The following is a 13,589-nucleotide window of genomic DNA, read 5'->3' as shown; positions in this document are numbered from 1 at the left end:
GTTGGGTGTGAACTGATAGATTTGTGAAGATGGGTTGTAATTGCTTATGTTTTTGCTGGTGTTGCAGCCCTGTTTGTGATACACGTTTAATATTACATAAACATAACATGTCGAATGTGCCATGACTTCATTGTTTTTTTCCTTTCTCTTTCTGTCAGATAAAGGTTGATAAAGGTAGTTGATTCTTCTTACATATTTATGTTTTTTATCATTACGTAAATGCTTAAAATTTCACAAAAAGTGACATCAGCTGATGAAGATTATCTCATAGAACAAAACGTATAAGAACCTAAGCCTGTATTTACCACAGACCTTATTTTCAGCGTTTATCGAAAAACCCTATAAAAACTCATTTTCCCATAGGCTTTGCTCTACGAGCTATGGCGGAGTTTGTGCCTACAAAAACATGTAATTACTAGTCGAGTTAATATGTACCATTTAACAGACACTTTTATCCAAAGCAATGTATAGTCATGTGTATACATCTTACATATGGGTGGCATTGGCATTGCAAGCACCATGCTCATTCCAACTTAGCCATACAGGACCACATTACAGTTGCACTACAGTGGCCCGGCAGGTCAAACTTTATCAGTGCAAAGCAAATCCATAGAGAAAAAGTCCTGTGGCCTCAGATATTGCATAACCCCATACCCCGGCAGATTAACTTCTGCTGATAACCACACAGCTTGATGACGTCAATACTGCAGCCATGGAAGCACCTCTGTTCTGACCCATTGCCTTGATAGTGATTTGCACAGCATCTATGGGACATACAGTATAGACAGGTGTGTGCCTTTCCAAATCATGTCCAATCAATTGAATTGACCACAGGTGAACTCCAATCAAGTTATAGAAACATCGCAAGGATGATCAATGGAAACAGGATGCACCTGAGCTCAATTTTCAATCACATAGCAAAGGGTCTGAATAAATAAATACGTTTTTTCAGTTTTTTAAATTTTTTATACATTTGCAAAAATGTCTAAAAACCGGTTTTCGCTTTGTCATTTTGGGGTATTGTGTGTAGATTGCTGAGGATATATATATATATATATATATATAAAATCAATTTTAGAATATGGCTGTAACGTAACAACATGTGAAAAAAAAGTCAAGGGGTCTGAATACTTTCCGAAGGCACTGTACATAAATACACAAACGATTACATTTAATCTGCTCAAACCCATCCCTAGTGGCTGCATTATTGTTTGACACGTGGCCTTAATTTGCAGCTAACCAATTAGTTTTTCTCGGTCGCCCATGCTATTTCAATGTTTCAATAATAAATCATTAGATTCTCACATTGATTTGCAGGTTATTACTATACGTTTTTCAAGGCTACTCTCTCTCCCTCTCTCTCTGCAACCTACAATTTGCGTTCATGGGAAGATGACGTGAACGGAGGCAAGATTATTTAAATAGATTTGCCATTATCCTCCTTTGCGAGACAATAGCGGAGCAAAACATTTCATAATGACGTCCATTAATTGCATTGCTGCTATAAATAACAGGGAGTTCGCGGATGACTATTTTCTAATCAAGACATGTGTAATCATGTAGACCTATTTTAATACGAAAATTGGCAGTAGCCTATGTAGCATACCGAACGTTCATTCAGTTACCCTCTCATGAACTGCACTGATGTGTGATGGAGTTGTGATCTAGAACTGGATTCAACTTGCATTGCCCTCCCTTTTGGTTTTAGAGGCTGTGTACTAAAATGGAATTAAATTATATAGCCTACTAGCAAATGTTTGATAGGCCTACAAGCATGCTCCTTTCCAGTCTATTCTTCATGGTTGTCTGCGATTCCACCTGTAAGCAATCTGACATGAACCAAGTTGCTATGGACACCGTACTAAAGAATAAGCCATGGGTGCAACTTTCACTGGGGAGGGGGGGGGGGGGGGGGGCATTTTTGTCCCCCCCCAATTTTATGATTGCACTGTGATAGACAATGCAGCTCCGGTGTGCTTTTGGACAATGCGAAAGACCACACAGACTACACAGGACATGCAGACAAGCTGTGTGAAGGCAAAGCTTCTGAAAGGCTGGCTTACAGGACCAGCGCAGTAGAGATGAACAGAGGTAGCTGCTGTCTGTGTTGTGCTTTTTCTCTGAGTTGTAAAAGCAAGCAGAGCAGAAACTGGCTACTCTTTAGTTGACTGATCTAGCTGGCAAGGTAACTGCTGTTTTACAGAAGAAGACAATTACTCCCAGCTAGTAGTGTAACTAGCTAATAATTCATCCCCTCTCAACTGAAGGATCTACTAGCAACTACAGTAGTTAATTAACTAGCTGCCAGCTCAGCTAGCCATTTTCATTTTTCTAGGCAAGTCAGTTAAGAACACATTCTTAATTACAATGACAGACTAGGAATAGTGGGTTGACTGCCTTGTTCATGGGCAGAACAACAGATTTTTACCTTGTCAACTCGGGGATTTGATCCAGCAACCTTTTGGTTACTGTCCCAACGCTCTAACCACTAGGCTACCTTTTCAGTGCAATGTGAGTTTTTATTAGTCAGTATAGCAATGTATTGATCTGTCATTTTCTGTAGCTAATGCCCTACCTTTCACACTGACACGGTATAAACAGCTCTACAGGCTTCACTGTCATGGTGCACAGTCAGTACACAACACTATGCTCATCATGTCTTCACAGGATCAGATGGTGACAGGTGTCCCTGCAGGATCAGACAGTCAGGGAAGACCAGTCTATGGAGCTCAGGTGAAATTTCCAGTGTAGTATAACAATCAGTGAATGGATACAAAGTTCCGTATTGAATTGATGGGTAGGCTACAGTCTGGGATCTGGGAATCATGGTCATTTGATTCATTGATTCAAAAGTCAAGGGGTCTGAATACTTTCCGAAGGCACTGTACATACGCACACAAACGACTACATTTAATCTGCCCAGACCCACATGCTCAAACCCATCCCTAGTGGCTGCATTATTGTTTGACACATGGCCTTCTTGTAGCCTACCAATTCGATTTTCTCGGTCGCCCATGCTATTTCAACATTTCAATAATAAATCATTAGATTTTCACATTGTGTTAATGATGGCGGATTGCTTGATTTCCAGGTTTTTACTATACGTTTTTTTCAAGGCTACACACTCCCCCTCTCTCTCTGCAACCTACAACAGTCTGGGATCTGGGAATAATGGTAATTTCAATTATTGATCCATTGATTGTATTTTTGGATAATATAATGTATAAATGTAGACCAAGGTATTTCTTTGTCATGCCTCATCTGAGCAGGATCAGATGGTGACAGGGGTCTCATCAGGGTCAGGCAGCCAGGGAAGACCAGTCTGTGATGGAGCTGAGGTGAATTTTTGCAGACACAACACTATATTTTCTCTGTGCTGCAAACACTGGACAAGCAACAAGCTTCAAAGATTCAAACTATTTTAAGGCAGTCTGACAAACCTCTAAAGTTGATTTCCAAACTGTATCAAGGGTTGACAGAGACTTTTCCCGATGTCACACACCATGTAAAACAAAAATGTGAGGTAGACCTAGGAAACGCTATTTATGATGGTGAATGGATACAGACATAAATTACTGCAGTTGAATTCCATAGAATGTACTGTACTATATGCCAGTGAAACTGAATTACATGCACACAGAAATGTAATTCCCCTGCTGGAGGTGTAAAACACCAAAGGGGACATATTTGCATGTGTTATGTTCTTGTGAAGGCTGGCTGAATTCTGGCAAAGAGTATGTTCTTTTTTCTCAGCATGTCTACAGATTATCTCCTCTCCCTGTTTTTGTTTTCTTGAAAATGTTGATACTGGAGAATGTTATCAGAAGAAACTGTGTAACCTATCATTTATACCCTCGAAGAAATGCATTGCCATAAATTGGAAGGTTGGCTATCCTCCCACAATGGATGGAAGAAATGTCAAATTATATATCAATAGATTAAGGGTATACTGTGCAACTTTCATAAGGTCTGTCTGCCTTATATGGAATACAGTACGACAAACAGAGTCTGTATTGAAAACATGCCCACGTCAGAGGAGATACATATTTAGGTAGTCCCTAGCTGCTGGGCTGCTCAGTCCTGGTCCTGGGGCTCTGTCGTACTGTTGGTTGACACTCTGGGCTTGGCCTAACACACCCAAAACCAATAATGTATGTTTCACTAAGATCCTAAAGCTGAGTGGGGTGTGTTGGGTTGGGGCGCTGCAGGGCCGTGGACCCCTAGGGGCAGGACGCGGTGACCCAGCTAGATTGTGTGCAAGTAAAAAGAGCTCTACAGTAGTATTAGGCCTATGATATGAATTATATGGAGGGTGTACTGTTTCTGTGTGTTAATTTGTAGGTGTATGTGTGTTTTTATAAAACTTTTGTTTTCCAAACCTTTCCTTGACATATAAAAAGATGGAGTTGAGTTATTGACTAGACTGGTGGGGGTTGGGCGTGCAGGTAACTCAGGCTGGCTAGGCAGTCTGGCTGAAATATGATATAGAGGATGTCTTAATAAAGACAATGAAAAGTATTTGTACTTTATTTGTAAGAGTTGTTCATTTGTTACGCTATTGATTAAAGGTGCAACACAATATAATATTGATTATTGAATTATCAATGATCTAGTTCAGTCCTATCAATCACTTAAACATATTTAATAATGATCTCTTACCTAGCTTGATGACTGGGCATTTTTGCTGACTTTATGTTGCTCTAAATAGAGAAGGCTAGAAGGGCCATGGATGCCCCCCAAAATGGGAGGAACCCCAGACCCCCCATCAAGTTATGCCCCCCCACTTCTAAAACTAAAGTTGCGCCCATGGAATAAGCTACACACTTTCAGTCTATGTTTTAGCTGCAGGGACCGCGTGGTACAATGAATATGACTGTGGGCTTTGGAGGCGGGGTGTGCTGCGATAATTTGTCTTTGGAGTTGAACATTGTTCAATAAACGCCCTCCTGAGTGCACGCTGTCCAACAGCGACACGGCGAAGACGTAAAGGGAACGCTCACTTTATTCGACTTTCCCTTCTCATTCGAAGACAGCTTTCTAAGACTGCTATGACGTCTCGCAGGTAAGACGGGCTTTATCGAAAACCATGTAACGAACCGGGAATAGTCCTTTCACCCATTATAAACAGCGTTTCATGACTTATTACAGGACATGTGTGGGACCTTCCGCTTACGAGCAAAAGTACTATGCATTTTTCCGACCCTTTAAAACGCTCAAAGCCCACAATGGTTGCTTCAATTAGGGATATTTTTCGCTTTGTCGGCATCTTGTAGCCTATTTGTGTGACAAAAGTTATTTAATGTGAGTTCAGAGTTGCAATAAAACTGTTATTGGCAATTAGGTGGAATACGCTATTACTTTCGTCTGATCATTTTACGCTTGTAAGCTATGGGACATCGCAAAACGAATGTGCCGTTGAATAATAGATTGATATAAAAGCGACTATTCATTGGGTGGATGGGTCTTATTTGCTAGATCCCCAGTGCTCGCTCTCTCTCTTCTCTCTCTCTCTGCTGTGTAGGAAATGAGCAGAAGTTGGCCTTTGATATCAAGGTGCATGGTTTGGCTTTTGCAGAGTGCTCTGTATTTGTAGTTGGAATGCAACAAAGTTGTTCAATTATTAACTGAAATGTGTCCCCTCATATCTTATTAATGTCAGTAAATAAGACATTTTTAAATGGACCCAGTGGGCACGCACTGGTTGATCAACGTTGGAATAGATGTTGAGTTGATTTCTGTGTCCAGTGGGTAGTGTCAGTCGCCTCATAAGAAAATGCAAAAAATAATCTGAATGTAGCCACCACAGATCTGATTCTCAGACTTGCTTTCAATGAGAATGACAGATCTATAACTCACATTTCTATGTGAATTTGGTCAGGTTGCCAGAGATCTGTATAATGATGAGATGCTCATGTCTCATGCCTTAATAATGGGAGTCGTTATCCCAAAGGCAGGAAGGCAGGCGACAAGCTTAGGTCCAAAATAAACTCATAGAAACGCATTGGGGAAAAAAAATTGGACAGATTCTGGCAAGAGTGAAAACTCTCGCTTCTCTTCCTCTCAGGGGTCGTCCCAAAAAGCTGCCTACTGGGCCTTTAACTGTAGCACAACCACTTAAGTGCCACAACTGCAGGATGTATTTGAGTTTAGCAAAGGCTGTTCGCTGCAATATCAATCAAGACATTTTTGTTACATTTTCTGTACAAGGTCAAACCACCATATTATGCTTTTTGAGGGAAGTGTGTAACTTTACTCATATCTACTTCTGTGTGGTTATGCCGAACCGAGAGCCCTATCTCTACCCAACATCTGTCCACCCTAAGCAGATCCTTAATTATTAAGCAGGTGAGGATTTGTTGTATGTGAAGCAATGAGAGTGTCAAATTTAGTCAAGATAAACATGAATTGCTATTTTGATATTTGAGGCTTATTCGAATAGAAGTGAAATTCGAGACTGTATATGCATATTCATGAGGCTAGCATATCATCTCACTCTGCATTGAATACATGCGATTGACGTCAACACCCCTCATCAAATATTCCCAAAATGATTCAATTAACGGGGTGTATCCACCAATCCAAAGAGAGGAATAGGCAGGAGCTTGAAAGCCCACCGTTCTGCTCTGTGGACAGCGAATCCCATTGTTAGGGCGGAGACATTATATGCGTATCTCAGGTAATGCCTTTGTTGACATCTAGTCTAAAGGTGGGCAGTTGCATATACCTGCAAGCCGAATTTTCCCACAGTACACAAAATAACATTCATAAACATCAAATATTTGACAAAATACGAAACAAACCATGAGGTTTGTGTTTGTAACCAGTTGTACCGTAATATAATAACTGTAAAAAAGTAGAGGTATAGGGCTATTTTGGATTGATACAGATGAAGGTGTCCGGAAGTTGGTTTGAGATTTGCCCACAAATGTTGTCTTGGGAAGTATTTTCCAATGTTCTGCAGAGTCTGTGGACGAAGAGATGTTTATTATGAAGAGTATGGACTCAAAATGCACCATGTCAGCAATCCCAAGGGTTGACAGTGTACATAGACACCCCTATAAGAGTACGCTCTGAGTGAGAGAGATGCATCACAGCAAAGTTTCCAAAAGCGGGATTGCCACGGTATGGTAGAAGTAAAGCTGTGCAAACAAATGAATGGATGTTAGATAACAACAATGTCATTTAGCAATGCAGTCCTGGTGAGAACATACAAAGGCTTATGTTTCTGTCCTTTGAGAACAAAGTGGTGCAATTTATGGCACAGTGGCACAGTTAGGCAAAAATAACAGCTTTGCATCATTAATACTGCATGGATGTGGCGTTAGCTTCGGTGCATTTATTCTGGCAGTTGATATAGGCAGAGGGGCTTCCTCATCTAAGTAATGGTAGGGGAAACACTAGTAGTATTGAATTGGAGTTAGTTGGTTATAGGTTGTCACGATACAGTATCATATTATTTTGATACTGGTATTTCCCATGTCAAAAAAAAGGAAAACATTAGGCAGACGAACCTTTATAGTCCTTTATAGCTTGGAAAATAAGCAATGGGACTGAGTAACATTAGTTTTTCTCAAGAAATGAAGTCTGCTTCATGTTTCGTTTTCCTTTCCATTATATTTCTGGAAATCATAATGCTGGTATTGTGATAACGTAGTTGGTTAGTGGGTGTTTTTCCATCCTTTGTCATCAGTTCTGTTTAGTGTGCGGCTCAGTACTTCCTGCTCCTGTGAGCCACAGGATAACAGTTTCTGACACATTCATCTGAACAATAGCCTGGGTGCCATCTTGGAAAGACCGAACTTACCATTTAGCAGTCAAAACTTTTGAGTCTCAGTTTTCACTTCAGATCAACCAATAGTTATCGTGTTCCTCCTCTATTACCTTTGGTTATGAAATGCAAAGTAGTTCATAACCATTAGTGACATTGAGTTCAATGAACGGTATCATTTTCAGTAAAGCACATCCCAAACGTTCTGAAACTGGTGCTGTATATTTTATTTTATCTTTATTTTATCAGGGAGTCATACTGAGACCAATGTCTCTTTTTTACAGATGAGCCCTGATCTATAGAAAATACACATATGAAAATATACAGTGTACAGAAAAAACAGTGTACAGAACATTAGGAACACCTTCCTAATATTACGTTGCACCCGCTTTTGCCCTAAACAGCCTCAATCCGTCGGGGCATGGACTCTATAAAGGTGTCGAAAGTGTTCCACAGGGATGCTGGCCCATGTTGACTCCAGTGCTTCCCACAGTTGTGTCAAGTTGGCTGGATGTCCTTTGGGTGGTGGACCATTCTTGATACACACAGGAAACTGTTGGGTGTGAAAAACCCAGCAGCGTTGCAGTGCCTGGTACCTACCATATCCTGTTCAAATGCACTTAAGTATTTTGTCTTGCCCATTCACCTTCTGAATGGCACACATGCAAAGTCCTTGTCTTAATTGTCTCAAGGCTTAAAAATCCTTCTTTAACATGTATCTCGCCTTCATCTACAATGATTGAAGTGGATTTAACAGGTGACATCAATAAGGGATCATAGCGTTCACCTGTATTCACCTGGTCAGTATATGTCATGGAAGGAGCAGGTGTTCATAATGTTTTGCACACAGTATAAATACAAAATGCAAGCAGAAAGAAAAACAAACACATTCTTCAGTAATGAGGTGCTCAATCAGCTTTCTGAATTGGATGGTGTTTTATTGCAGTTTTAGTTTTTGGTTTTTCATTGTCAATCTTTAAAAACTGAAGCCAGACTGCAACATTTTAGTAGTCTAGCTTGGAACTGTGGCATGTGTATACACTTTCCCTCTGCTGCGTGCTGTAAACGGGAGACACGAAAGCAGCGCAATTGAAGTTGAATTCACCGATACGAGCGCATCAGGCTGTAATTTCAGAAAGTAGATGACTCAACTATTGACTCATTTATACTTGCTTGTGTGTCCTATTAAGCCCGCGGGCCTTGTGTTTGATATGTGTGCTAGCCTATTAGCCACGTTATGACTGGCTTTTGATTTGGTTTATTGGGATCCCCATTAGCTGATGCCAGTGGCGACAGCTAGTATTACTGGGGTCTGACATATAACGATAAATTAATTACAGACAAATGATTTTACCATTTACATACATTTAAAAACATTAACATGTAGCGTGTGTGTGTGTGTAACAGTATAACTTTAATCCGTCCCCTCGCCCCGAACCAGGCGCGAACCAGGGACCTTCTGCACACATCAACAACAGTCACCCACGAAGCATCGTTACCCATCGCTCCACAAAAGCCGCGGCCCTTGCAGAGCAAGGGGAACCACTACTTCAAGGTCTCAGAGCAAGTGACGTCACCGATTAAAAGGGTATTAGCGCGCACCACCGCTAACTAGCTAGCCATTTCACATCCGTTACATGTGCATCTATCAGTTATACATACATGTCAGTACACACAGATGTACATGTACTAATAGTTGATTGTATTGACATTTCCAGCCTTAGTTAAAATTGTCCGTTTTTTTTTGTTCAATATGATTGAAACTCAAACAGTATATCCTGAATGGGTGGAGGCAGCAAACAATGTACCAGGCCAGCTGTGATTTACAACCTGATAGCAATACTGTTTTAACTACCAAAAAATGTATTGGTGAATTATATTAATCATGCATTGAACTGCATCCATCTATTATACCAACAGTGCCTTACTGTACGTCATGGAACTTTGAGTCAAATAGAACCTATTTTTAAAACCTATAAAGTTGGTTTTGAAGCATTAACTGGGAATTAGATTTTTTTTCACTGATATTACGATTGTATGTTTCATATCTGCAAAGTAGTTAAAAAGCTGTCAATTCCACTTTTAAGGAAGGCATCTAGCACATCACAGGAAGTAAATTGTTGAAATAAAAACAAAGATTCACTAGAAGGTGACGGGTTAACCGTCAAGTCAGCTAGAGGCTGGCAGAGGGAAGAGCAGCCGATTGACTGACCAGGGTCAATTAAACCACATTTTTTTCTCAAATAAAAAGCCTGCCGAGATAAAATGCAGATTGGCATAAGTGATGCGTTTATTCTTCTCAGTTATGATGCCAGAGTCAGTCAGAACTTTCTTAGCCAGGGTAGAAGAGGAGTTTGTACGCTTCAGTGTGTTTACTGTTTTTTAAGGATCACCAGCAGAGTCAGAGATGGAGCTTAAAAAGAGCTTGGTTTTGCTTTCTTAATCGAGATCGTATGGCTGCACGATTTGGACAAAATATCTAATTGCGATAATATGACCAGATATTGAAATTGCGATTATGAATTGAGATTTTCAAGCACTTGGGGAAAACCTGGTTATTCCATCAGACAAGTGACAGGTTAGATAACGTCGCTGCTAAAATGAGATCATATGAATGAATAGATACTGTGCTAACTGAATACAAAACCAATTGTAACAACATATGCTAATAGATAGGATTATTACACCTGCATATTAACGAAACAAACATACATTTTTAACTCGATCATCAAAATATCGTGTGCTATAAGAGCAGCACTTAGGTTATTAATGTTATTAATTAATTAAGTTAATTATTTAGTCCGGCACCATAGGCTGCAGATGGAATTATTATAATAAAAATGTAAGTCAAAGTGCCTTAACATGTAACACGTAGCCTACCAATTGCAAAGGTGCAGCCTGTGTCCAAAACATTGGAGTCTGGTCCAGTCTGGCCCACATTTGCGGCGTTATCGTTATTCACACTTGCTGCTCCGCATTCAGGCCCCAGGCTGCTAAAGCGTCTCTCAACCCCAGACTGTTGTTTTCTCTCATGTGATCTCCAGTGAAGTAGCCTATGGTGTTTGCAAGCACCAACAATTCAGTTGAAACTTCTCATCCATAAAGTGTACTTTCAAACTAATGTAGGGCTTGGTTGTTCTACTAGACCAAAGGTAATAATCAACGTGTGAGTTTCAACTTCTCGCTTAATTTAGTTATACAGTGTTGGGATGACATTCTGGGAGAAATGTCTTCAGAAAGTATTCTCACCGCTGGACTTTTTCCACATTTTGTTGTGTTACAGCCTGAATTTTAGATTGATTAAAATTGAGGTTGTGTGTCACTGACCTACACACAATACTCAATGTCAAAGTGGAATTATGCTTTATGTTTTTTGTGTGTTTTTTTTACTAATTAATAAAAAATGAAAAGCTGAAATGTCAATAAGTATTCAACTCCTTTGTTATGGCAAGCCTAAATAAGTTCAGGAGTAGAAATGTGCTTAACAAGTCACATAATACATTGCATGGACTCACTCTGTGTGGAATAATAGTGTTTAACATGATTTTGTAACCCACAAATAAAATGATCTGTAAGCCCCTCAGTTGAGCAGTGAATTTCAAACACAGAGTTAACCTCAAAGACCAGGGAGGTTTTCCAATGCCTCGCAAAGAAGGGCACTTACTGGTAGATGGGTTAAAAAAAGCAGACATTGAATATCCATTTGAGCATGGTGAAGTTATTAATTACACTTTGGATGTTACACCCAGTCACAACAAAGATACAGGCGTCCTTCCTAACTCAGTTGCCGGAGAGGAAGGAAACCGCTCAGGGATTTCAACATGAGGCCAATGGTGACTTTAAAACAGTTACATAGTTTAATGGCTGTGATAGGAGAAAACTGAGGATGGATCAACAACATTGTAGTTACTCCACAATACTAACCTAATTGACAACAATACTAACCAAATTGACGGAGTGAAAGAAGGAAGCCTGTACAGAATATAAATATTCCAAAACATGCACCCTGCAGTAAAACTGCAAAAAATATGGCAAAGAAATTAACTTTATGTCCTGAATACAAAGCGTTATGTTTTGGTCAAATCCAACACAACACATCACTGAGTACCACTCTTCATATTTTTAAGCATCGTGTATGCTTGTCATCGGCAAGGACTACGGAGTTTTTGGGATAAAAGGAAACAGAATAGAGCTAAGCACAGGTAAAATCCTAGCGGAAAACCTGGTTCAGTCTGCTTTCCAACAGATACTGGGAGACAAATTCACAAATCCTTTCAGCAGGACAATAACCTAAAACTCAAGGCCAAATATACACTGGAGTTGCTTACCAAGACGACATTGTATGTTCCTGAGTGGCCGAGTTACAGGTTTGACTTAAATCGGCTCGAAAATCAATGGCAAGATTTGAAAATGGCTGCATAGCAATGATCTACAACCAACTTGACAGAGCTTGAAGAATTTAAAGAATAATGTGCAAATATTGTACAATACAGGTGCAAAGCTCTTAGAGACTTACCCAGAAAGACTTAAAGCTGTAATCGCTGCCAAATGTGCTTCTAACTTTGACTCAGGAGGTTGAATGCTCTTTCCATGACATAGCAGTGTTTCCCAAACTCGGTCCTGGAGACCCACAGCTGTGTAGTGCTAGGCCAAAAAACTAAACGTGCACCCATCGGGGTCCCCAGGACCGAGTTTGGGAAACACTGAATAGACTGTCCAGGTGAATCCAGTTGAAAGCTATGATCCCTTATTGATGTCACCTGTTAAATCCTCTTCAATCAGTGTAGATGAAGGGAGGAGACAGGTTAAAGAAGGATTTTTAAGCATTGAGACAATTGAGACATGGATTTTGTGTGTGCGCCATTCAGAGTGTGAATGGGCAAGACAGGGTATGGTAGTAGGTGCCAGGCGCACCAGTTTGTGTCAAGAATCAAATCAAATCAAGTTTTATTAGTTACATGCGCCGAATACAACAGGTGTAGACCTTACAGTGAAATGCTTACTTACGAGCTCCTAACCGACAGTGCAGGTTAAAAAAATACTGCAGCGCTGCTGGATTTCAAATCAAATTTGACAGTTTCCCGTGTGTATCAAGAATGGTCCACCACCCAAAGGACATCCAGCCAACTTGACACAACTGTGGGAAGCATTGGAGTCAACACGGGCTAGCATCCTTGTGGAACGCTTTCGACACCGTGTAGAGTCCATGCCCCGATGAATTGAGGCTGTTCTGAGGGCATTTTAATCCCACCTTGTAACGCAACAAAATGTGGAAAAAGTCAAGGGGTGCAAATACTTTCTGAAAGCACTGTATGTGTGAGATGGAATCTTTAATCTCCTGTCCAGCTTGTTTGTGATCTTCTTGAAGCCATCTTTGCTGACAGCCAAGGACATGATTCTTATTGACACTATGTGATAGATCGGTGATAGCCCCTGGGATTTCAATGTTTTTTCGTAGAGTGTTACACTTGAAAACACATTGGCAATCAATGTCTGTTTAACGCAGGTGGCTGGCTATGGCTGAGGGTGTTTGCTGCTGTCTTTTTTCACCATGCAATTGTCATAAAGTAAGGGCTGGTTCTTCTTCCAATGGTTCAATATATGTGTCAGGTTGCCTCTTGTTGTTGCCACAACTCTGAGGCACTTTTTGCATAACACTTGCATTTGGTTGACATCAGTTTGCCTGTAGCCGAAATACTGCCATACCGCCGAATATGCGCCCTTCTTTTGCACCAAATTGACGTTCTCGTTAGCACTAGCAGTACTCATGTTTCCGACACTCTGTGAAGCCCTTTCTCTTGTCGCCAGGAATTCACGATAA

The 13,589-nt window shown here is 40.4% G+C and overlaps 1 protein-coding gene across 4 annotated transcripts in view; it reads left to right on the top strand.

Annotated features, from left to right (window-relative positions):
* Positions 1–4,915: 4,915 nt before the first annotated feature.
* Positions 4,916–13,589, top strand: part of LOC120059394 (tyrosine-protein phosphatase non-receptor type 11-like) — a 61,904-nt gene continuing 53,230 nt past the window's right edge. For 2 of the 4 annotated variants that reach the window (XM_039008408.1, XM_039008407.1), the window contains exon 1: positions 4,916–5,062. In XM_039008408.1, the coding sequence (XP_038864336.1) occupies positions 5,049–5,062 (14 nt within the window). In that variant the 5' untranslated portion in view covers positions 4,916–5,048. The remainder of the gene's footprint in view (positions 5,063–13,589) is intronic. The other 2 variants (XM_039008412.1, XM_039008411.1) reach the window with 1 other exon arrangement.

The sequence above is a fragment of the Salvelinus namaycush genome, chromosome 14 (genome assembly GCF_016432855.1).
Source record: "Salvelinus namaycush isolate Seneca chromosome 14, SaNama_1.0, whole genome shotgun sequence".
NCBI lineage: Eukaryota > Metazoa > Chordata > Actinopteri > Salmoniformes > Salmonidae > Salvelinus > Salvelinus namaycush.
This window is presented reverse-complemented; position numbering and strand designations above follow the sequence as displayed.